We start from the raw sequence: 26,740 nt of genomic DNA on the forward strand, positions 1-26,740 counted from the left end.
CAAGTTATGCGTCACAAAACAGAAAAACCCAAGACAGTATTGCCAAGTGCTTGTTGTACTCATGAAGAAAACAAACACTTCTAAACAGCTTATCTCCAGCAGCTGTCCTGGAGACAGCACCACTGAACGTCTGGTTACAATTCCAACACCAGTTGGAAAACCGGATTAACTCTTTGTTAGAGCTGTATTGATCGGCTGCCTGATTAAAATGCGTGGCGTGAAGAATTGAAGGGGATTTGGTAATGACTAGAATGATTTGTCAGTTTAATCCCCGCAGAATGAATGAAGTTGAATTTTAATTGTTTGAATGAGATGAGAAAAGCATGTGATACACACACTAATTGAAGGAAAGAAAACTACGGGGCTCTGCATCAATGAAGAAGGAGATCTGCGCTTTCAGCGGAGGCAAAGTTGAAGAGGCCAGGGAGAGAAACTGTGAAACTCCAGCTTCTTCTATCAAGTAGCCAAACTCTCATCTTCCACATTTGTTTTGTTTTAACCACATTATCTGGCTGCCTGTAAAGAAAACAAAATTGTGCACCTCCAGACAGGAAAAAAAAGCCAGCGGTGAGTTGGACTATAATGAGATTGAAACGTAGATGTTGAATTCTTTATACTGTAGGTTCTGTTCTATGTCACTTCCCTGGAGCCACTTCAGAAGTTAAATGAAGAAAATGCCTCACTATTTAGTTTGCTCACTGATATTCATCCTCTAGTGTTGTACCCATCTTTTGCAACCATTTAGAATTGAACGTGTTTGTGACAGTCAGTCTGAGAGGCTGTCTGTCTTTCCCCTGAAGTTGTGAGCACAAGTGATGAACGGATGAAGCTTCACAAAGTAGTGTCCTCACTTTCAGGGTCAACAGGACGGCTCTCTCCGCTGAAACCTCACATCATTTTTAAACCAAGAGCGTCACCAAGTGAGAAGCTTCGTGACCCTGGCAGAAATTGTGTAAAAGTGATTCAATGTATCTGGGAGGACAAACATTATAAATATATACTGTATATACTGCATTTACCCAAATGTTTGTTCTTCAAAGTGAGAGGCCAAGGTAAGAGAAAAAATGACCTCAGTTGTGTAAAATAAATCTACACGTAAACGCTGTCCTGCGCTATAAACTATTATTATTATCATTATTACTATTGCCATCTTTTGGAATAAATTACTCATGTTGGGGTCATTATGGGATTATGAGTCTGTATTCATTTAAAAACATCTATACATTCAGCAAAGCAGTTGGATGTGGTGCAAAATAAATGACTTGGTAAAATGTTGTTAGGATCAATGGTGGCATCAAATATGGTGATGATGAATAATGGGATGAGTGACCTCATATCAAAGTTACTAACCCTGAAGAATCGTGCAAAAAATGTTTCAAATATTTATGTAATGAAAGGTTCTTAAAGAGCTGTGCATACGTACTCTTAGAAGGCGCTCGCAGGTTGGAGGACACCACACTCATGGAATCAGCTTCAACCCTCAGTATGTAGGTGGCGTTGCTCTCATAGTCGAGAGGCTTGGCCGTCACAATTTCTCCACTTGTTTCATTTAATGCAAACACGCCTGAAAGAGAGGGGACGAAAAGGCAAGAGAGTTAAATCACGAGAGAAAAGAAACTTTTTCAGAGCATGAAAAATAGCCCAATTATTTTAAGAAGTGCTTGTTATTTAGTTTTCGACAATGGTAAAGTGGCAGCTGGAGAAAATAACCCTTGTGAGGCTGGAGCCAGTTTCACATTGAAACATCTCAATACATATAACTTGACACATCGAACAGAAGTGCAACTCGATGATTCCATAGTACTGGATGCTGGAGCTGTTGGTGAATTTGTTATGGGTTTCCCTCACTAAATATGGGGCATAAAAGTGCCCCTAAGGCAACAGATTCTAGGGTGCAGATTGGATGACATTCTGGTGCCATGTGTTTTTGTGGAATTGGCTGATCACTTTCCTTGGTGCCCCACAAGAAGTATGTAATGGACAAGAGCTGTTTCCTCTAAAATTCAATGACTTTGAGTCTATAGAGTTTATAGAGATGTTGTAGTGCACTCTGGGCTAACCAAAACATTCACCACTGTTCACCATCATTGATAAATGCACCACATGTCTTATGAGATGTGGAGCAGCTCCTCTGACCAGCCGCCAACTAGTCAGCAGAAATATGTTTAGTTTAGTTTTAATTATTATTATTAAAATGTATTATGTAAATGTATTATAATATAGATCTGTCGCTTCAAATTTGCTATCAATTTGGGGTAAACCTGTTGGTTGCACACAGGAGGCCATTTTTGTTGATATTTTCTATATTTTGAGCAACACTTCCAATTTCAAAAACTTTAAATATTTATAAGTTGATGATTACAAATTTGTGTTTGTATTGATGAACTTCTGTCTGTTGCTGTGCTTGGGGTGTGGATGGCAGCTGTGGTGAGATGACAAACATGACTCAATAAAACACAGCATACAATGAAATCACAACAATAAAGTCATGCGACTTCACGCGACACTTTTCAGTCAACATTGTTGGGGATTTGCTGGATGATCTTGAGTGACTAGGACACCGTTTTTTATCAAGTGATGTGAAATTTGGTGCTGTCTCTGTACTTTCTAATTTGTTGTTCAGTTTCATTTTGTTTACTTCTTTACTTTTTACCTCTTTGTTTCAAGGTGGATTGCAATTTCTTATAATTTTCTTTTCTATATAGATGCAAATTGAAAAACAAAGTCCTTGACTGAGAAAAAAACGTAATGAATTTAAGGTATAAAGTGAATGCCTCTCAAGCTGGATAGCTTGAGAACACTACCTTCGCACACAGTAACCTGTCTGCACGAACAGTTTGTACGACTTAATAGCATCAATGAATTAGCTGTGCGTGCAGATGGTCTTGTGGTCCACAGTGAAGAAACAGCTCTGAGCATTCTCACCTCCCACGTTGCCTTCAATGACAGAGTACACAATGGTTTGATTGACAGCTGCCGCCATGATAGTTCCCACGTGAGTCCCGACCGCTGCCTCTTCGCTCACTGGTGCAAACCTGGGAACAGATCAGTCAGTCAGCAGCATCTAATGTGAAAATTAAATATGGATGTGGATGATCTCGTGTTGAGCATGGGCTGAGATTTGGGAGAGGAGAATTCAACCGAGACACAGACGTGTCAAGCGTGTCCAAGTTCTGTCGCTTTGATGGATGTTGACAACTTTGTTATTTTTTAAGAAGGCTAAGGTCAAAGTGGGAACTTTGGTGGTGCTTACGTTGTCATCAGCCAATGTCATGCTGTGTATTGATATTTATCAAAAGTATATTTTACAACCAGAGGACTTATTTCCCTGACTTGTTTGATATGAAACAGACTATAATGTTTGTCCCCTGTGGCATCAGAGCTTCCTATTTGTGTCTCATGTCCTGTGCCGGACACAAACAAGTCATGATCACAGCTGCTCGTCCTGTCAGGATATCACCAACCATAAAAGTATATATCGAACTGGTGGGCCAAACAAAACAAAAAAAGAATCACTTGGTGAGCTGTAGTTTGTTTTGACGCTTTCAACTCGTATCCTGTCTCACTTTGGCACGAAGGTTCCCTACCAGGTCCTGATGCCACACACCAAACTTTTCAAATGATAAAGTGGGCAGCTGCCTCGACCCCAATCGCTAATTATGCAGACATGTCTGTGGGTGGTGGCATTATTTTAATGGAGCGCAATATCCTGCAGGCTGCCACAAGGATTTCCGCTAGACAACATGGCAGAGTCTGCCGGAGCCCAGGGTTCCAAGCTGTTATTATTTCTGCGCTTGGTTTAAATACACCAGTGGAAGGACAGTGGGAAAAACAGACTCATGGGGTGCAGCCCTCTTTTTTCCTCCCTGAATCCACATATCACACAAGTCAAACTGCTGTGATAGTTTACTATTTCTGAAACGTGTACTGAGCAGGAAAGTAACAGCAGAATTATATGACCGAGCAGTAAGGGCTCCATTTGCAATGTCTAGCAAAGGAGCTACTAACCTCCACAACAGTGTGTTTGGCACCAGACGGTTAAACTCTGGACAACAGATGTTTGAGGTTTGTTGTGTTAACCAGCTTCAACAACTCAACCTCAAATGTGGAAAAGACATTGTTGACATTGCTATTACAAAAATGATTTCATTAAAGGGAATACTGGAAAAAAGCAATGGGGGGGGGGTGTTTTTGGCTGCTGCTAAATGTGATTTGTGAAGGAACTTCTAGTTGTAAAATATAGTTGTGAAATTCAGCACTGTAGATAAATATGTTTATCTCTTTTCAATGTTCAGTTTAAACAGTGGGGCTCCGCCATTTTTGACAATAAAAGATAAAGGAATAAATAAAAAAAAAAAAAAAAAAGTGAGTGATGTCATTAATTGCCCTTGTGTCACATAGTCTCACACTAGTTCATAAAAAAATGTCACTAGTAAAACTATTTTATGTTTCTGAGCAGTTCTATTACAACAACAAAAAAGTTTACAAGTACTCCAAGTCAACAGTTTCTGGTTTACTAGCACCACTAGTAAAACCGAGCCCTATACAAGTGGCACTTGTAGGCTTAATGCAAATGTAGGGGCGGGGATATTGCCAAATCCCACAGTCTGAGTATATTCAATAGATACATGTTTCAATAGATAATTTCAGAATTCACTTTTCCTTGCCCATTTATTAGCATATACGGGTTGTTAGTCGCACATGTGTGAGTTTTTAGTTCACTAGTATAATGTACAAGTACATTTTTTTTGTTAACTGGTGATACTAGTAGAAATGTATGTCTACTAGTACAACTAGTGAGCATTGTTTAGCTCTACGAGAAGCACATGTGACACTTATTGCTTTACTAGTAAGGTGTACTTGCGCACTAGTCAGAATCAGAATGAGAAAAACTTTATTAATCCCAAGGGAAATTGAGTTCGTAACATGCTCTGGACACAGCACATCACAATAAATTAAAAAAAGAATTATAAAGTGCAAAAAAGCAATACTAAAGAGCTTAGAAACAATGTGAACAATGTGCAAGAAAATGCAGTTCAAGAAGAATCCATCATTGTAATTTTTTCAGAGATGAATTGTACCTTTTTATTGCTACAAGAAGAAAGGACCCCCTGTGGCGCTTGGCCTTTGAGATGGGCAGTCTCAGTCTGTTGGTCCATGTGCTTCTGTATTGGACCGAGAGCTCATGGAGGTCAAGCAAAATTGAGGACGAGTACACAAAAGTGTAGGAGAACAGGGATAGAAAAGGACCGTTTTGTGTGTGTGGCTGTCAATATTGCCATCGACAGCTAAACTGAATTGTTCCAAATTTTTCCACGATGAACTGAAGATGTCATAATGATGGCTCCACCATGCTTCTCCACATCGACGCTGCAAAATTCTGTTTTGATTGGTGAAACTGGCAAAGCTCCTGATTTAGCAGTTGGATTCCTGTGATTGCAACTCTGCGAAACCCCCCTAGGACTCGCAACCCCATGAATAACAGAAATCACAAGCCAGTGCCAACTTCTCTGCTGCTGTTCATGGAAAAAACATCATTTTTGGAATCTTTGCCTCTGCCTCATTTGCACGCTATATTTTACTCACCTGGAATCCCCTCCTGCAACTCACCACCCCGGAACTTATCTCCTCAATCCACAGCCAATTCTATACAAGCATTCATTTCGGAATGTTCCGCAAACTCTCATGCATACGGCGGGTACGAGCCGTGGAGCTCGCCGTGTGCACCCCTGAAATCTCTCTCCTCATTATCAAGCCTGCCGTCTGAGCGCTAATCACGGCAAGCTGGGTCAACACTGATAAAGACGGCGAAACAAGCGCAACCATATTGCATCGACTTTCAATCCATCCACCGAGACCTAAACCATGATGCAGCCCTGACACAATTAAAGATGAACTCGGTGTCAAAGAACCGAGGAGGCTCTTGGCGTTTGCAATTTGAACCAGTTCTTGTCTGGTTATGTGCCAACACACACTCCAACCTACCAGAGAAATACGGAACATGAATCTTGATCGAGGCGGCAGCTCAGGCTTTTCTCGGAGAGAAAGGGTCGAGAGACTAACAAGACTCGTGATAGACATTGGCAATGATGCCCTTCCCTCTTTGGAGCCTTCTGTTTCAGCCCCAGACATTTGTATGTCTCCTTCATTATGCCTTTGACTCTCACGCCTCTGTTTCGAGCTCTCTTGTCATTATTTCGTCTTCAATGCTTCTTTCATGTCTGGCTGTCTCAACTGCGATGGAGGGTCTTTAATGATCCCTCGCTGTCCAAAATATCATGTATCCTCTCAGCCGAGCTGGACTGAGGTTGTGGCAATGGCAAGAACCACATTTTATAAACCGTGTGGCTCTAGATTTGAACAAAGGCCACAGTGTATCTCCATCTAATGGCCACCCAACAGAGGATCAACAGATGGAGGATTGATTCTTAGATGATTCAGGGTCCTAACTGGCCTTGTTTATCCACGTTGAATCACACAACAGAGAAGTGAAGACGATCAAGAGAGAGAATAATGGCAGCCTTTTACATAACTTGGAACATCAATGGGTTCGCTTATTAGCAAATTATAACTGCAGTCAATAAAAGAAAAACAGCATCTGTTGTCTGGAGCCAGAAGCAGATTCTTATTGTTTATACTTCCTCCAGTCATCCACTTATCATATCTTGTCTGAGTGAAATGTTATTTTTTCCTATGAGCCACATTTTTAAGACAAAAGCATCTGCCTCTAAACACAATAATGAAGAACGTCTCATATACTGTATGTTTTTAACTTGCCAAACGGATAATCTTGTTTGAAGGTTACGTTGGATGACAGAGGGTCCTTTACCTCAGTTATCACCGCCATCATCATAGACTGGAACAATAGTGACAGAACAATGCTACAGTGTCAAAGAGCTTAACCACAATTCTCTAGAACAGCAACAAGTAATAATCCCATCCAAAAACACTCAGAAGCCATCTACACCAGCACCATTTGAAATGTGGTCATCTGGAGCAGATCACGATCACAGTCAACACGGGTCACAACTTTACCATGGACAGCGTCATGGGATCATAATCATTCACTTGGGTTGTGGAGAGTGCTGGAGCCTATCCCAGAGGTCATTGGGTGAGAGTCAGGAATACACCCTGGACAGGTCGCCTGCGCATCGCTGACGTAAAGATGACTGAGGCTTTTCAGGATCACTCTATTCTGTTTAAGCCGTGGTGCTGCGATCTCAAGGTGAGATTACGATGGTATGCATCTGGCCGTGGATCGCTTTAAGGGTCAGTGTCAGTCTTGCAGGTGGACGATGTGACTGTTGAACAGTAAGCATTTCCAACAATACGGGTTGCTACTGGTGCTGCATGCTGCCATCCAAATGTAGCAAAAATAATGGTCCCACTTGAGACGCCGTTTGTCTTTTTCGAGTCCAGATCTGAGTTTGGTCGATGACTGATGATTGGTCAATTCAACTGTCAATTCCCAATCAATCACACAGAGTCTGAGAACTGTAGGCAGCCCATTTATAACCCTCATTCTCCGAAGGTTGCGACAGTTTTATGTGATATCTAACTAAGACTCTAGATCATGCCTAGTCTTCAGTGTCTCTAGAGGGCTGAGCACCCTGAAGGAGAACAAGCCTGGTGATGCATCACTTGTTTAACCCTTTCATTACTTGTCCATGTGTTCATGAGAATCAGAATCTTCCTGGAGTGGGCGTGTATAGTGTCACTGAAATGAATGCCATGCTTCTCCCATGCAGTAAAGTGCAAATAAACACCGGAATGCAGTGTTTCCTCTGATGGCGAGGTCATGAAATGGGTGTTTTAAATAAATCCACTCACCACTGTAGCACTCAAGTAACGTTAGAATGTGGTGGTTTAGCAACATGCTCTGAAGGAACATTGAAAAACCAGGGCGTCTTGAATTAGTGAAGTCAATTTAAAGAAAGTGGCTACAGTGATGAGCTCCATGACAAACTCCTGAAATGAGCAGGATAGTGCCTCATTACCCTTTTAATTTTTTCTAAATGAAGAAGACATTGAGCTTTACCAACCTGTCCTGTACATTAGCCTCTTTATTAATTACATATTTAACACAAGACACAAATAACAAAATACTGAGACAGATAAAAACCTGTCATTTATTACAACATCCAACATGATGGCATTTTGCTAACCTGCTTGAAAACCGGTGTCTTAAAAAGTGGCTTGGTGAAGTTCAAATAGTATGTGTGACTATATTAATGTCATCCATCAAATGCCGCCACTCGGTTTCATTTGACAGTTTCAACTATGGTCGTAATCTTTCCCTAGCCAGCAGTTCACCCAAAGGCACCCTCATTCTTGTTCTTCTTATTTACACACATATACATTTCTATATTCCTGTCTTGCTGTTCCTCTGTCAGACGCTCGTATTTCCTGCAGTGACTCTCGGCACGGTGTCTCCTGGCCCTCCCTCAAGGAGCAATATTAAACACTGTCACAACTCAGCAATTAGACTGTATGCAGGGCGATAAAGGATTCCTTTACAGAATAGAATCGAAGTGTGTTTTGCCAACAGGTGTGTCTCACTGGCTTCATCAGGTCATTCAACGAACAAATTACAGGACTTTTAAATCAATGTTCATATATATATATATATATATATATATATATATATATATATATATATATATATATATATATATATATATATATATATATATACATACTAATGCATTATAAATGCATCACCATGTCCTACTAATGCATTAGAGCAGATAATAATAACAAAAGGATTATTATCTTGGAATAAAAACAGATGTGGTAGCAGTGAAATATCGTCCAAGGCTGAAAGGGTAACTTCCAACGGTAACTTCCAAAGTGTATTTCCTCAATCAGCACAACTGACTTGCTCCATGCTATGAGCTACTACTGGTTTCATGATTAGAAAAATAAGATATAGTCCATATAGGGGTTAAAAACAATGGAGGTTTTTAAGAGAAGAAAAGGAGGAGGAGGACACTACTTTTACATAGTGACATGCTTGTACTGACATGTGAAGCTTTCTGTGCATTCCAAATCTCGAATATAGACCAGTTCTCACATAACATTACTGCTATAAAGCATATATTTTCAACTTTTTATCCTGTTCTGTTGCCTGATTTTTGCGGTTTCTACATAAAGAATATACATTTTACAGTATGTATACCCTTTGAACAGTGTGTCTTCTTTGCTTAGAACTGTGTGTGCTTTCTTTACCTCCATCTATCCTTGGTACTTGCCAGTCCTTCAGTCCTATGGAGAGGGTCCTTATATGTATTTTTAACCCACATTTGTGCTTTGTTGAGTTTGGCTTAGGCAGAACCAATTTTGCACTGTCCCCTTGTGTGGTAGAGATAGCCAACGTGTTGACTCGCGCTCTGTCTGTGACTCATCTTCCTTCAAAGAGACATCAACATTGGGTGGATGAGTCAATCTCGAATTAGCGATATCAATCTTAATGAAGCTCTTTTGCTTCGACTGATCACTCTCAATGAAACTCTGGTGTTTCACACACTGTGTCTGAATACCAGCATCACCTTTGTAAGCGGGATTGAACCGCTGTTATCAGTTTCATGATCAGAATTAATGGCAGACTGCTACAGCGAATGAACAATTCTCTTTTGATAGAAGGGCAGTGTGCCGTACAGGCGACTGGCAGAGAGGGTGCTTGCTGCGTGAAGCCTGCTGCTGTTCTCCAACAGAGCACATGGTTATGTTTCCTGCACACGGGGCGCGGGGCCATATTTATCTTCATCTCCTGCCATAGTGTGGCACGGCGTCACAATGTCTATGGTGACGCAAGAAAAAGCAACGTTTTTTGCTGTCTTTGGTTTGACTTATGAAAGCTTTGATGTTATGTTTGGGCTCCTTAACCGCCACTCCATTCTCTAATGAGATGAATTAACAAAGCAACAGGCTGGGGGGCATATTGACAGCATGTGGGAAACTCGGGCCCGCCTTCACACAGCCTTCCACACGCACGCACACGCCACGACATGCAAGCATGGGAAACAAGCGCACACTCGAGGAGAGGCAGGAGTGATTTGTAGATTTCAATAATCTTTGAAAAGGCAATATTTTCTTTCTGTTCACTTAATCTCATGCTGATAATAGCTGCTGGGTGCTTATAATTATTCATGTGTGTGCGATACTGGCTGCATACTAATTCCGCAGGTGCACAGATTCGGCTGCTGAATGAGATAGCAAGAAACGGAGACCGAGATGGCGGAGAATCTGCTTAAACTACTGAGCTGTGACAATGATTTATCAGAAGCTTGTTAACTGTTACTGGAGACTGCTGCGAACCAACCTGGGGGGAAACAGCAGGTTGCCTTGCCCAAAAGCATGCGTCATCTGTGACTAGTCGCTTTGCCGCTAGTTGTTTTAAATGCGTAATTACGGCAATGGCTTTTATTATTATCGAGAAATAGGTTTGTCTCACTGGCAATAAAGGACGCTGCTAAACCAATTATGGGACTTGTTTTGAAGATCACAGTGGGGAAGGAGGCAGTAAAGCTGAAGCAACAGAAGAAAAACACAGATGCTCAGTTGAAAAACAAAAGTGAATCGGGAATTCTAGTTTGATTTATACCATTAACAATGGTTGCAGTGCATTATGGAAGCAGTGTAGCCTGAGTTTTGGAGTGACATAGCTGTAAATGTGTTAGACATTATGTAAAACATGACACACAGGAACTATCCTGCTGATTTAAGTGCCTTTTGAAATGATGTTGCACCCCTGTGGAACACAGCAGTGCAGGTCTTTTTGTGCGCAAAACACACTTTACATAAGAGAGAAATGTACATGATCGAAAACCTGTCGTCTCACTTCCACTGAAATCTCATTCTCACTGGCGATGACCGCTTTTCCACTACCACGCCCTTGCTTGATCTCACGCTGTTCTACTTTAAAAATCCAGTTAAAATTTGAGAAGAACAACATAATGGTGACAGTTAAAAGAAGAGATGTGGAACATGGTGGATGGAGAACGCTTGGAATAAAGGAGGAGTTGAGGAGGGGTGGGACGAGGGATGGTGATGAAGCTAGGTGAAAGAGGAGGAGGCAGACTTGCTGCATGGCAACCCCTGAGAGGAAATGGCACGCAAAGAAGTCGACGATGGAGGAAACATTCAACAGAAATGGAAGAAAAGTGGAGTCATCTTGGTTTTCTTCACATTGTGACCTGAAAGAATATTGATAATTCCACAGTTCTGAGGCAACTGCACTAAAGTCATTAAGCTGCATTAGTGAGCTTTTAAAACCACACTGGTTCTGTGGTTAGCTTTTATTCAATAAAGCTGTGATAATTCATTAAAAGCTGGTACACTGTTGATGCAAAGGAGAATCACTCTCACACACTCACTGCACCCAGAGAGGGAGCTCGACACAAAGGGCAAATTCATGTCTCCCTCAGCCTCTCTCTCTCTCTCTCTCGCACACACAAACAGCGCAGCACTATTAATAAAGATGTTTGTTCAGATATTGACGCGCACGGGAAGTTAAAAAAAAAAAAAAAGTGGAAGTGCGTCAAGGGAAACGCTTCTTAAGCTAACCCTATCGACTCATTAATACCACATTTCTTCCTGACATCTTACTCCAAGCAAAATTCCCAAGACGCAAGAGTAGCTTTAAACCCAGTGTGCAATGTGTTTATAACTGAATTCCAATTCCACACAAGCTCAGCAGCTCCGTCATATTGAGAGAGAGGAATGGATTTCTTTATTGGTTATATTTGAGATAGCTTTAGACTGAACTAGTAGAAATAATGAACAGTGATACTAACAAATACACTGCTTATTTCTTTGGTGGCACATTTGGAATTGCTGGGAGATGATGCGACAGAAGGTTGACCATGAAGGACTACACCCACATGATCCTTAAAGAGTCATTCTTCGATTGGTGCCATCAACCGTTCAACATTCGTTGGGCGAACAGATGCGTTAACTTAAAAACACATTTCTTTTGAAGTTGTTCTTTGAAAATAAACCTGTCAGTTTATCACAAAGCTGTGTGAGGGTCATCAGGCAGTCATCTTTGTTGGAAATCACAGTAAAAGAAAAGGCTGCTCTCATAAAAAAAAAAGAGATTTTGGTCCACTTTATTGCATGTAACTTTTGGGACTTGATGGTGAATGGAACGTCTCAATTAACTCAGAATTAGAGCGTGGTGCTTGTCAGTCTTTCAACTTCCTTCATTGAAAACACTGATCCACTTTTCGGGGGATATTTTTTATCCAAGTCCATTTTCAAAACATCTGTCATGGAATTACAATTTCGGAGGAGTCAAAAAACACTCACATTAACATAAGGGGACTTGCCAAAACAAGGCGTCAGAACGTAACTGAAGGGTATTGATTGAATTCCCGTTCATTGTGGCCACATTCTGAAATGACTGACAATAAAAAGCAAAACAGTCTGGTTGAATTCAACTTCCCCTCTCTTATTGAAAGTGTGAGTGTGTGTGTGTGCGCGTACCTGTACTCCTCCTGAGTGAAGACAGGGATGACAGAGGGCTGAAGCACTGTGATCTCCACCAGACTGCTGTTCTCTTTCATAGGCTCACCGTCGTCGTACGCCACCACTACCAGCTGCCAAACACGCACACAGATTTATTCAGTCCTGTGTTTTCTTCTCACCTCACAGGCGTTGCTTCTCTTCCCTGTTTATGGCCTCAAACATCGTGAAGATATGAGCTCACACCATTTCACACCGCCGACAGCAGAGACGGGCAAATAAATTGAAGTAACTGAGGCATGACGTGGCAGTAATACACCCCCAAAATGTCCAAATGGCGAGAAGATATACAATCACAGTGCACTTTGGCGTAAGCCTACTGAAGTGTGTAAATGCCTCGACATGAGTTTTCAACTTAAAACTCTCTGGTAGTGCTTCACTTAATGGGGTTAATGGCTCAAACTATTTCCAGTTATGCAGAAAAAGGAATCAGAAGCATTGAGACTTGGTTGAGCTTTAACATGCAACGTCTTCACACGGACAGTTAGAGAACTCCAATGATGTGTAAAGGAGGTGCATTTATAAAAAGAAGGTAAAATTGATCATAAATCTCTAAATGAATCCCAGATATTACTTATAATCCAAATAGCACTTTTGGAATATAAGGCTGCTATTCATGGGCTTGGAAAAGGGTGACAATAAATGGGTCATTTATTCATCACTTATTTATCATTGGTTGCACTGGTCCGTTGGTTTGGCACGGGTGTTGTACTAAAAGCAACAACTAATGTACACCAGAAAACGTGCATAAGCCCTGCCCATTGAAAGCACGTTGTTTTGCGTGAGCTGAAAGCGCCCTCTCTCTAGCCACGCCCACTCTGCTGTGATTGGTCAAATGTTGAGAGCTGCTGTCAAGAATACCTCCCACCTCAAACAGGAGCTTATCGCTGTACTGCTAAACTCTTCAGAACAACACACTTGCAACTTGCAACAAATTAGTCACACTTCCGCATGTGCCTGTATTGACAGACAAGTCACTCTCAGCCAGGTTCAGTGTAATAAGGAGGTGGGCGGGATCAGAGCTGCGCTGCAGCCAGAGTCAACCTCGGGGTGACGTAATAACGTGCTTGACTCGTAACCTCCCGTTCATTGAGATTTCAGAAGGCAATAATTTCAAATTGTAGCATCATCATGATGAGGGACTCACGGCATCATGAAGAGGAGGACGTCAACATTTCAAACATACGCATGAGTCAGGATACAGAGATTATCTAGGTACAGTGGTACCTCGGCTCAATCTGTTCCAGACGGCCGTTCGAGAAGCGATTTGTTCGAAATCTGAATCGATTTTTCCCATTACAATGACTGGAAAAAGAAATAATGCTTTCCAAGCCTTAAAATCAGCTTTTGTAGGAGTGACTGGTTTTACACCTCAATATGAAGAAAAAACAGTCAGTAAATGTAGCTAACAGGACACGTCTGCATACAGAGGCTGCGTTATACACAATAACAAAGCGCGTCGTGGGTCAGCTGATCCGTCTCCGCACGTTATGTTTTTTCCGGCTTTTTCAGGGGCGTTCGAGTTGTGGATTTTCGAAATCCGAAGCAAAAAAATCTCAAAATTTTTCTTCTAACTCCGATTTGTTTGTAGTCCGGGACGTACAAAAACCGAGGTACCACTCCATACTGAAGTGTGAAAGAACAAAGTTCATCCATTTCAGAGTCATATAGTTTTGAAAAAAAGCCAACACAATACGCTACCCGTCCTGCAATCCATTGGCTTCACAAGTCTCGTCTTGGGCACACGGCATGGACTATTTTTGTAGTTCTTTGTAGGCTTTGTTGGTCATTCACAGTTAACTGTTCCAAGGAAGGTGGCCATCATGCAAACTTTAACTTGATATAACTTTACCTACAGTTCTATTTTGGTACAAATGTACTGTATTGCTTTATTATGTGAGATTTGATTACTTTATATATACATATATATATACAGGACGTACCTCCTGTTGCACAGACATGGATATGTACCCACCCAATTTAAAGCCTCATTCTCTTCCTCAACCTTGTTATTTATATATTATATTTATATGTTATAGTTGGCGAGAGATTTAGCCTCACTGACTACAGCTCGAACAGTTTATGAAAGATCAGTTATTTTCCTGCGGTCATATTGTGGGGCTTCATATCCAGTACCAGACCAGAACTTTTGTCGATATTCATTTGAAGTTTGAAAAGCCGACAACTGGTGTTTGAGATCTGCCATTTCTAAGCCAAAGTTTTCATTTTTTCTTCTTTTTTTTTTCAACCTTGTCTGTTCTCGTAACAGTCCTACCTCACCCAAGGTTATTTCCATCATAATGCCAATGTTGTGAGCAGAGTTGGAGCAATTCGTTAGAGTTATTAGCTGCAAATGTGGTGGAATTAGTCCCCTGAGTGACATCTGTAGAGGACACCGACTCCTTGTTGTGTTAATTAAAGCCCAGTGAAAAGATGAAATTAGCATTGCCCAGAGGCCCACTGAGGAGCCAGATAGGCGAGGAAAGAATTGAAACTCAAACGTTAATCTAAAATACACCCTGCAATATGTCAGTATAGTTGGTCCGCTTTAACAGAGTGCATTGTGAGGGGAGAGCATAAGAGCAGCAGTCAGTTACGACCAGGGAGTGGCTCCTCATTTTCAGTCTGGAGAGCCAGGAGTGCGTGGGCAGCACTAAAATATTATTTAATAGGGCTTTTTGGTTTGCATATAAAGATGTAGTGTCAATGTATGGCAGCTCCATAAAGCAACGTCTCTGAACTTGTTAAAAGCAGACCCAGTTCTCTCATGTTTTAATACACAGGCAGCATGTCATGGTAGGTTCAGCAGTTATGGACCCAAGATTTTAGGCTTAGTAACGTTGAAGACCAAAATGCGACAGTATTACCTTCATACTGGGTACATTGTTTTAAAAACAATGTATTAGAATTAGTCCCGTGTCTTCCAGAAAACATGCATATAGAGTAACTGCCCTTTCTTTTACATGAGCACATGCTGTGCCTCGACTTACATTGAACTTGAGGTTGGGCTCCTCATTGAGGTTCACTCTGGTGACTACGTTTCCCGTCTCCTCCTCCACATCGAATATACTGGCAGAGTAAGAATCCGCCTCCTGATCAACTTTGTATCGCACCAGTGCTGCCGGCGATCCCTGAGGAGAGAGAACAATATCGCAGCGTAAGCTTCAGTATGACTGATGAACGTTGCATTATTGATGACATTTCTGGACCAGTGCCACACATACGGATTGTCATTTTTTGGGCGAGGAAGATCCAATTTAAAGTTTCGTAATGACTTTGAAACGTGTGTACGAGACCATTAAACGCATGAAGCTCATTAATTCAGGCCACACAGTTCTACTCCTCATGGTTATGACGTCGAGACAAACACCTCAATGTGTCGACAAATGTAGTCCGAGTGCAGCCAGCCTGAATGATCTTAAAGTAAATAGTCGTGTTCATAATGCAGATCTGTAAAATACAACTAATTAAATCACAATGTCATAATATGCATTATAGATTTGAACAAGATTTTTGTGGAACAGGCTGTCTCTTTGGCAGAGATATTTGTAGCTGATGTGACTCACAACACATTAGTTTTCTTTCAGCCAGGCTTCCTGTGACAACTGATGTTTTTTTTTTTGTTTGTTTTTGACACTTGCTGGGAATCTTGCATCTACATGCATCTTTATGTGGACTGACTTAAAGTTGATGTCACAAATTCATTGATTTCATGAAAGCTTCTACCTCATAACGCTCATTTCAGAGTGGTGCACAAATAAAGATGGACATCATACTGTGATGCGGCACTTATACGACAGGCCAAACAAAACTCTTTAAAAATGCGGAAATAAAAATAAACATCTAGAAATGCAGAACATGACCCGTTGAACGGTCCTTGAGATGAAAAAAAAAGATATGACAGCAGTCCTGTGGAAATTATTTTCTGTTTTTGACAGGACAGTTGTTATGTCCCTAAATACTATTCAAATGAAGGTACTTGAAATGCCCAATTAAAGTGTTCATTTTTGCCATAGTGAGTGACGTACATTTTAATTTAGCTTTATCTGAGTACAAACTGATCAACTAAATAAAGATGCTTCAGAAAATGTTGTTTGGTACACAGTTAAAGTCAGAGTATTTATGAAGTGTAGGCAACTCTAGACTCCTTGGTGTTGCACCTGGACAGAAATGAGTCACCCAATATTTTCTTTCTGCATGATCACACCTTTGGAAACACATTGACTGTCATGTTATTGTTCCTTTTTGGATGGTTCCTGGATCTGGAGCGGTCTATCAATATCGAGTATGAAATGATCTCGTACCTTCGACAAAGTTGGTTCTGTTGAACTCAAATTCTAAATATAGCAAGTGCAATACTATTAAGTGAATGCAAATCCAGCGCAGCATTGCACAAAGCACCATGAACGCAGAGAGAAGTCTGCCGAGTGTGTTGTTCACAAGTCTCATTTTCCGTTTGCACATTTTCACTGAAGGAGCTAAAAATGTTAGTGGGACCTTAAACAAGGTCTTCAGCTTAAATTTCAGCGGAGAAATGACTAAACATTGCAATGCTCTTGTTGCAGCAGTGAAAGAAGAAGTCTGTTCTTCGTCCTAAAAGATCTTTGTAAAAAATGTGTGATGCAAGTTCAGAGTACAAGGGACAAGTGGCTACCAACGTATCCCAAAGCAAACACTGCAAATGCAGTCGCCTTGCTTGACATGACTCCTGAGGCCTGACAGTTTGTCACACATGTAACAGCTGGCAGCCTCAGTTTTTAAATCAAAACCAATACTAAAAGATGATATCAACAAGGGATGTGCCAATAGCGATGCCCGTATTGATATATATATATATAGTATATAAAAAATGACATTATTTTAAATGACTAATTTTGTTACTTGGTATCAGCAAGTACTCAATTACCAGTACTTGTACTTGGTCAGTAAGAAAGTGCACTCGGGACATCACTAATATCAACATGGCGGGGAGATGCAACAGCATCAAACCTTGAGTCCAGAATGTATCTTGGTTGGATCTATGTCATGAACACAAATGCCATAAAATACAGTTGCAATAAATATGAACTCCTGAAAGGGCACAATACCAAACGCAGACACACATTCGTATACGTTACTGATAAGCTAACAAAGCTTTATGAAGCAGAGTCCTCCATTTCTGAGCTCAGTAGATGGCGCTCTTGATTTCTAAAAATTGGGCTCTGAAAATGAGGACACACCTCCATGACACTTCATCATACACAGAGACCGTGGCCCAGCCATTTCCAAGCATGCTGGTACGTACATGTGGAGTAATCTTATCACCTCCAGGAAATGGACAGCCCAGCACAGACATTAAGAATTACTTCTGAAGTTGCTCTCATGGAGCTGCATATGGCAACAAATGCTGTGACTCAGCAATTCCTCTCACACTGCACGACGGAGCAAGGGGGGGAACTTTCACTGCCTCTTAAACCAGGGCTTTACGCCACCAGACTACATAATAGCTCACGGCCAAAACATCCAAATGAGACTAAGCCTCTTTCCATATGTCCTCTAAACAGCAGCGTTTTTGTTTTTAACATGCTGTTAGTTACACCTAATACCTCATCTGGAGTTGAGGCACGTACAGACATGAGATAAGCATCATTATCTTTCATCATTTTCATCCACAATTTGAGAAACGGAGTGTGACCGTTTTGATTGAAAAGTAACAGATGGAAGTGCTCACCACAGGGTCCGAGTCATTTGCTGTCACCGTGGTTACAATGGTTCCCTTAACAGCATTAGGGGCCACCATGCCACGGTACACTGGCTGGCTGAATACCGGAGAGAAGTCATTCATGTCCTGGGGAGCAGCAAAGACACAGTCACACAGATTAGCGATGGGAACGTTCAATTCTCGCTTTTCTGTTTGTTTTCTGGACGCGGAATACGTTTTTAATTGCACGCTGTGCAAAGACTCACTTGTATCCTTAACCTTATTAATCTGTGATAATTCCGACTTCTCCTGTTCTATGTGTGGAGACATCACGGAGAGAGCTGAACGTAACAAGCTCGGCAAACAGACTCACAGCAGGTGAAATGGTGTCCCTTTATTTTTTGCCATAGCTGCACACTCTTGGACCTTCAGGCTGACTATACACCAAATGGAAATACAGAACCAAGACAGAAACAAGCTGCTTTGAAAACATGGATACAAACTCCAAATGTCACAACACCTTATAACCTTGCTGAGTCTGAAGGCCCACTAATTTTTGTTGTATCCTATTTTAGAATATGTAATATAAACAAGACAAATGACTTCACATTACAGTGTCCTCTTTAGGAGGACATAGGTGGTGTATGGAGATCATGAATGAGATGCACCACTACACTTTTGGCCTGTATTCTCGGCACATATACTTGACTAAAACCTTTTTATTGGGAATTCTTGGATAGAGTTTTTCTACTAGTTGGCTGTTTTCTGTCATCTTTGCATGGATTTGATTTAGGTCATTCCAACAAACCAACGCGCCTTGGTTCTGCTGAGTCGAACGAAGGTTTTTTTTTTGATTCCCTCTAATTTATACAATTGAATCACTTTCTTGTGACCCAGGTGACAAAACGTCTTGTTATTGTTTATTCAATAATGTTACGTTCATACGTGGTTTGATCAATTTAACTGCATTTTTGTAAAGTCTTGAAATGAGCTCCATGTCTGGGTAATGTGTCTCGCTACTTTTCTTGTTTTTTTTCTTTTTTCCTCAATTATAATTGAACTGATTTTCCAACTATACAAAGCCAAGTGGTTATGATCATGGCCGTTTTTCGGCCAGTTTTTAACAGAAAAATCCAGAAAGAGACATCATAAAAGCTGATCGAGGAACTGAAGTCGTGTTTCAAACCGGACAAATGAGGAGACCAACCGAGTGAGGAAGGCTGCAGATTGGAGAGGGATTTACTTCTCACGAGTAATAATTCTATTGTCACATTGTAGGAGGGGGAAGTGCTCCCCCATGGTTGCAAAAAATCTTGTGGGAAACCCTGCTTTTCCACATCAAGTTAGTGAAGGGGCGCAAGGGCGCCCTCAACTGGCTATGCAGGTTTTAACAGTATTAAGGCATTTATCACTTCATTGGAGAAAAGTAAATATTTATTTAAACGTGTCCATAATATCCAGCAAAGTGAATGTTCGGGACATTCATAATGAGTGCAGCACGTGTAGATCACTTTTATATTGAAATGATACAGTCCTTATGTCAATCTCATTCAATGTTACCCACAAGCAGAATGAAAACAGACACTACTTTTTGAAGACAGATGAGTTAATCTGCCTTTCAAATCAACAGTTGTTCCTCTTACTGCGTACTCGTAGAATGTTAACGAATAATTTAGCATTCATTCTGTGTTTCCTTCATATATTGAGATTATGAATCTTTCCATCTTCTCTTTATACTGTTATCCGTGGGCTTAAGATTGTCTTCTTGGTTTACTGTCTGTCTGTAGATCACAATTGCCGGCACATTAATGCACCATCTAAAATCCAAAAGCAAAAGAATATTCTTGAGCATTCACAGTGCCAGACTACTGAAAGGGAACGTACTCACCATAATTCTTACAGTAACAGATGCCAATCCAGGAGGCATCGTTCCCTTGGTGTCCACAGCCTCCACGGTGAATGTGTAGGAGGCTTCTGTCAGTGCCTCAAAGTCTAGAACTTTTAGGACCGACAGTTCTCCTGTTTGGGGGTCGATGTGAAAGAGCTGAAAAATCTGCTGGTCTGAGCCTTCAGGTCTGATTCGATACGTGAGGTTGGAGCCAATATCTGCATCTACTGCCTGCAGAGAGAATATAACACAGATGAAACATGACAAGAAGCACTGCAGCTACCACCACCCTTAACTCCATACACAACAGCAGCAACCTCAACAGAACAGAACACTTCTCCAGCTGTTAGGGAGACACCCCTTTCCATGATGCTCTACGAGGACATATAGATGATGAAAATGCAGACATTGGCTTCTCCCAATATCCACACACCAGGAGTTTGTATTGTAAATTTTGGCTGACTGAGCAGAAATATTCAAATCCGTCAGTAAGCATTCTAAAAAAATCAAGTCAGAACTGTGCAAAAGGTCACATGCATCTGTTCTTCATCACTCACCCTTAGCTGCAGTATGACTGTATCTTTGGGGCTGTTCTCTGGCAGGTTCACGTTGAAGCTTTGCTGCGTAAACACAGGACTGTTGTCGTCCACGTCCAGAACGGTGATGGACAGTGTTAGCCTGGACCGTCGTGGGTCCATGGCGCCATCCCACGCTTCAACTATTAGAAAATAGTTTGCTTTGACCTTTAAGATGGTCCAGAGAGAACACATCAACACTTGCGCCCTGCAAATCAGCGGCTGTGAAGAGCTATGATGTGAAATCAGACAGAGCGTGATTCCCGCTGACCTCTCTGTCAAGTGGCACTGATGTCCTGATGGCCCCCGTGGCGTTAATGGCGAACAGCTTCTGATGGTTGACAAGGCGGTAGTGAACCTGGCCACTTGCTCCAAGGTCTGGGTCTGTAGCCTGGAACCAGTCAGAGCACACACATCATATTGTGATTTAAGAAGTCTATGGGCGGCGAAATAATAAAACCTACAAGCATTTTTGCCAACCTGCCATTTCATTTAATGGATTCTTTTTTTTTTTTTAAACAAGTCTCCGGTCCACAGTCGACACTCACGTCGTAACATCCCTGTGTAGCGTGGCTCTTTTTTTTTTGCAGTTCAACAGAACTTGTCCTCTCCATCGTCTCTTTGATGAATAGAATGGGGCGACAACGTGGAAAGCTGATTGTACAGAACGGGCCGCAGCCTGAGACGGCATTAAAATAGATGAGGCGGGCGCGGGGAAATATTAACAAGGTGTGCATGTGTGCGGTGGCAGAAGTTTCGCTTACAATGCGTTTTCGGAGCAAAAGTTCTAAAAAGAAAATTAAAACCTGAATATTAGTATCCGCAGTTAAAAATAATTGCTCTGCACGCAGCCACACATGCAATCTCCTGGTGAAATGCGTTTCATGTTATCTGCTTGCTTCAGCAGTCAGGACTTTGCTTCTGGAAGATGACTTTTTCACAAGTTTGTGTTGTTAAATAAATCCTCACCACCATCAACATTCTTCCACTTGTGGGCACGCTGGTCTTGTCCACATTGTATTTTATATGTGACAGATTTAGGATGAAGTCATTTTTATGGAGGCTCTAAGCCACATTTGAGGGCCATTTACTTCTCTCCCTCTCCCTCGAATTTTCAACACTATGTCCAGTTATACACCTCTACATGTCTGTATGATGATGGCATCCATTTGTTAAATGCATTTTCATGTGGTCCTCTGTCTTAGTATTTCCCTATGTTCCCATATATCCGATAATATATTCACCTATATTTCCCATATATTACATTAAAAAAAGATGACCTTACAATAACAACATTTATGTTTCACAGAAACTGCACGGCCTGGCTTTAATAGCCTCCCACTGAGCATGTCTCTCCTCTGTTTCCCAAAAACAGTCAAGTCTTAACTCGCATATTTACTTTTCTTGACTGAACAAACAAAACAATAGACATAGAGGCTGTTAGTGGGAGACAACATCCTGATGTGACTCAGTGATTCATCGCTACAGCAGATAAAAGTGTGTCATAAACTTAACGGAGCATCCCGTCTTCGTACTATATTGGTCTAGTTGAATACAGAAGCAGCAGGACAAGACGCGGACGATCTGTCAAAAACAGGCGAGGTTTTGTGGTGCGAAGAAAGCAAGACATTTTGTAAATGTTTATACTGTTGACTTAATGAAATGGAGCGACAGATGTTGTCCTTTCATGTGTGTTGTATTTGAAACCTCAGAGCAATACAGTGTGGCAGCAGCCGAGTAAATGATTTTTGTAAGCTGCAGGCCTGATGCTTTTATGTGGTAATGCTGGTATGCGATTGAGCGTTATTGGGTAACATTTGCATTTATGTACCTTATGAGAAGGAAATAGAAAATGCTTCAGAGGAATTAAATGAGCTGAGAAGATTCTATTAATGTGCAGTTCAGTAGAAGGCTGTGATTCAAGTTTGAAAAAACAAAAAAAAACAAAGAAAAAACGCTGTGTTTAAACTGAAGAGGATTTAACTCAAATGCTGAGGCCTCAGCAAGATGTTTGCTAATTCAATTTCAGCTTATGGCAGCTCCAGATATTAAACTCATATTTGTGACTGGCTCCAGCATCAAATGTGTGTCTCTCTCACCTGTCCGCAGCACGTCTATGTGATCACTTGCTGCTGATTATAATCAAAGTGTGGCTGAACATTTTAACATTAACAATGAGCTGAAATGTTGTTGCTGAAAGTGCACTACTCTGCAGTGTGCTGCTGCTGTTATGAACTGGTGACTTTTAGGGAGAGAGTCAAGGCAGACGGGGTATGACAGCATCAATTTCAAAAATATCTGCTGTCCACACGGAGACACGGATCCAGAGTTTTAAAAATGTATTGACTCTGGGACCCATTTTCAAAAAGTATCGGATACAGTGACTGAAAATGCTGGATCCATATGGGTGAAAGGCCTATCTGATGCAGAACTTGCAAATATGACCGTGTTTGTCTCCGTGTGAGCTGGGTCTTAAAGTCCATTTATCCTCAACGTTACGCATGGATCCGAATCCTGTGTTAATTTCGTCTATATTTCTGCACGTTTCCACAAAGTTTACGGACCAAACAGAGCAGTACCAGTGGAAACCCTGGGGGCAGTGTTGCTGTCACTACCCGATACGTAGCTCCAATGAGACATGAAGAAGATAAAACAATGGTGGAAATTCTCCGCCCTCCAGTCGCGATATACAGTGGTACCTCGGTTCTCGACCACAATTCGTTCCAGACAGCCGTTTGATTTTTCCCATTACAATGAATGGAAAAAGAAATAATGCGTTCCAAGCCTTAAACTAGGCTTTTGTAGGAGTGAATGTAGAGTGTCTGCTGCAGGTGCGCTGTTCCTCTATGTGTGTGGCCGCTGCATGTGGGAGGGGTTGCCGAGTGAGTGACGTCTCTCCAGAAGTGAAGAGGTGCCCGGTGCGTGTCCAGCTCTGAATGTGCGCTTCTGTGCAGTTTGGCAGTGACAAAGTCATAAACCAAGTAACGCTCTGGCAACAGGATATCAAACCCTGGAGTGAGCACTCCAGCCTCGGAGGTGTGGAGAGCGAGCACCTCCCTTGTGACACTCTACCACGGTCCAGTGTGGAGACAGGAAAGGTTTTACACCTCAATATGAAGAAAAAACAGTCAGTTAATGTAGCTAACGGGACACGTCTGCATATAGAGGTGCATCGTGGGTCAGCTGGTTGGTCCGCGCACGTTATGTTTTTTCCGGCTTTATTCGGGGCCGTTCGAGTTCTGGATTTTCGTTCGAAATCTGAAGCAAAAAATCTTGAAATTTTTGTTCGAACTCTGATTTGTTTGAAGTCCGGGAACAACCTCACCACTTCCTACAATGTTGCCTCTTTTGTGTAAGAAGTACATTATCAATAATTCTTCCACAGTCGACATGTTGGTTTAGGAGGTTTTGTTTCGTCAAAAACTTTTGCTCCACCTCGTGAATATATTGGAGAATAGCAATACCAACTAAAAGAAGTTGGTGGAAGTGTGTGATCTCCTCCATGGACCGTCACCTTATCGTGGTGGAGGGGTTTGAGTACCTCAATGATTCAGGGAGCTATATTGTCGGGAGCCTTGTGCTCCTGGTAGGATCATCCTTGACAAACAGGTCCCTGATGAGAGGTCAGACTAAGTACGGTCCATACAACTTTATGGAGAAGGGAAAATGGATAAGAAGTACCCGGCCCGGAGGGACACCGGGGCCCACACGTGGAGCCAGGCCTGGGTGTTGGGCCCGTCAGCGAGTGCCTGGTGGCCGGGCAACCCACGTAACCCGGCCGGGCACAACCCGAAAGAGCAGCGTGGACCTTGCTTCATCCATCCCATCGTTGCCCCATGGGCTCACCACGAGTCGGGTGCACTGTCATCTCCCGCTGTCAGAGTTAATGCGGGAGATGGAGCGTTACCAGTTAGATCTGGTGGGGCTCACCTCCCCCTCCACTCAGGATGCCCTCTGGACGCCTCCCTTTGGAGGTATTCCAGACACGTCCAGCTGGGAGGAGACCGAGGGGTCGACCCAGGACCAGGTGGAGAGATTATATCTCTACGCTGGCCTGGGAGTGTCTCGGGTTCCTCCAGTCGGAGCTGGTGGATGTCGCTCGGGAGAAGGGCGTGACCTCCTGAAGCTGCTGCCCCCGCGACCCGGTAACGTATAAGCGGACGGCGATGGATGGATGGAAGTGTGTGATCAGTGAGAGTAACTCTATTTAAAACTGATGGGTACCATTTCTTCCATAAAGGGAGCATAAAATGGCTTATATAAACCTTTCTGTCAGGCATGTGTAGTGTGAGATCTCCCGCTGTTTGCTTGGGTCACCTCCCACGGTTTCAAAACATACATTTATAGTGGTGAAAAGATGAGGTGCTGTGACAAACTTCGGCATGACTTAACTGTGGATAGCCAGGCCTTCTTCAGAAAGGAGAAACAACGTTGCCATTTAGGATGATGACATGAGAAACGTGCAGTACATGCACTGTACTGCATGTTTCTTTATGGCGGGTTTTATATACAATCACCATTATGTTTGTGAAAAAGCTGTTTTTCAATTTCACTTGAATTTCTGCTTGGAAGCACCTCTCCTACCTGACCATCAGAGGTCGCCATGTTCTGAATCTCATCAGGCAACGGTGAAGAATGGAAAATGTGCCTGTTCAAAAATGTGCCCTCACAGTGTATCTGAGAGGGAAATTGACCAGACTGGTTGTTTGCTGGTGTTTTTGGTCACCTCTGCTAAGGATCACATAGCCTAAAGCGTCAGCCACCACGCTAACCTGTTTGAGTTCTCACAACTCAGTCTCAGTGTGCTGAACGGAGATTCTCCACACGTTATCAGTTTTATTGAATTTCCTTTCTGCATGGAGTTTGCATGTTCTCCCCATGTGCACGTGGGTTTTCTCAGGGTACTCCGGTTTCCTCCTATAGTCCAAAGACATGCTCACTAGGTTAACTGGGCACTGTAAAACTGCTTTGTTTACTGGTGATTGGTATGAGGAGATTATACTGCTGTTACTATACAATTCATGTTTAAAATTTCATTTTCTTTGTTGTTTAATGTGATGAAATTGTTTAAGCAATGCAAAAAAAAAAAGTGCTTGCTGTTTTTGTTACAGATAATTCAAAAACTGTAAAAAAAAACAACAACAAAAAAAACTGAAAATGATTAAATGAAGATTAAACCATACAAAAAATGGTGAAAGTTTTTCTTTCCTAATCTGTGAATCACCCCAGATTACATAACGAAAACTTTAACCAGAGGTCCTAAAGTGTCAGATGACACGATGGAGAGATTCCCTCCAGATATCTACAGCAGACGTCCAGACAATATTGAACAGGGCACTTATCATCTGCAGCTTATCCAGAAGCTGTCACGGTGACCAAACACAAGCCAATGAAAACATGACTATGCTTAAGCTGCTTCAGTAAACATAGCGGCGAACCCTTCCAGCGTATTCAGGATTAATTACCCGTCTGTCAAATATATTGATGTCCACAGGAGCTTGAGTGATGGTGTCTGTGACTGTCTCTTCCTCGATAATTCACTCCGTTCTCCCTCACCGTCGCGTGTCTGCGCGCAGCATAATTACCCTGCCAATCAGTTAAAACCACAAACACAACGCGATAAAAGTCTGCGGGGCCTTCGAAAGCCAGTTTCTGATCCTGCTCCTACTGCACTCTCTTCAATGCCGCCGTCATGAGGCACAATGAAGGAAGCTGAAACAAGGACTGGACGCCCAAATGCCAAAAGACAATACTGCCTCTCTGTCAACTGCGAGTTAAGCATCCAGCCACAGCAGTGGTATTAATACCAGGGCCACAACTTTGAGAGCCAAGTCACAGTTCCAAGAGTTTGGACTGGTTTCAGCTCCTGATGGAGGTCCACATTTATTTCATTCTGACGCTAGCCTCTATTGAAGCTGCAGCCAGCTCAGATAGTCAGGATGAAGTTGCCAAAATTCATCTACATAGGTTCTTTCATTCCACTGGCTTCAATGGAAAAAAAGTGAAGTGACTGCCTGATTGATTACCATGGAAATATACTTTGGCTGTTTTTGCAAACTCTGTCAAAGTTCA

The 26,740-nt window shown here is 42.0% G+C and overlaps 1 protein-coding gene across 4 annotated transcripts in view; it reads right to left on the bottom strand.

Moving 5' to 3' along the window:
• LOC128758639 (protocadherin-15-like) overlaps window positions 1–26,740 on the bottom strand; it is a 175,399-nt gene that overhangs the window by 38,011 nt on the left and 110,648 nt on the right. For all 4 annotated transcript variants that reach the window (XM_053864808.1, XM_053864806.1, XM_053864805.1 and 1 more), the window contains 8 exons: window positions 20,940–21,059; window positions 20,651–20,836; window positions 20,094–20,324; window positions 18,236–18,352; window positions 15,516–15,656; window positions 12,487–12,599; window positions 2,926–3,035; window positions 1,424–1,564 (listed from right to left, as the gene is read on the bottom strand). In XM_053864808.1, coding sequence (XP_053720783.1) covers window positions 1,424–1,564; window positions 2,926–3,035; window positions 12,487–12,599; window positions 15,516–15,656; window positions 18,236–18,352; window positions 20,094–20,324; window positions 20,651–20,836; window positions 20,940–21,059 — 1,159 coding nt within the window. The remainder of the gene's footprint in view (window positions 1–1,423; window positions 1,565–2,925; window positions 3,036–12,486; window positions 12,600–15,515; window positions 15,657–18,235; window positions 18,353–20,093; window positions 20,325–20,650; window positions 20,837–20,939; window positions 21,060–26,740) is intronic.

Source organism: Synchiropus splendidus, chromosome 5 (assembly GCF_027744825.2).
Source record: "Synchiropus splendidus isolate RoL2022-P1 chromosome 5, RoL_Sspl_1.0, whole genome shotgun sequence".
Lineage (NCBI taxonomy): Eukaryota > Metazoa > Chordata > Actinopteri > Syngnathiformes > Callionymidae > Synchiropus > Synchiropus splendidus.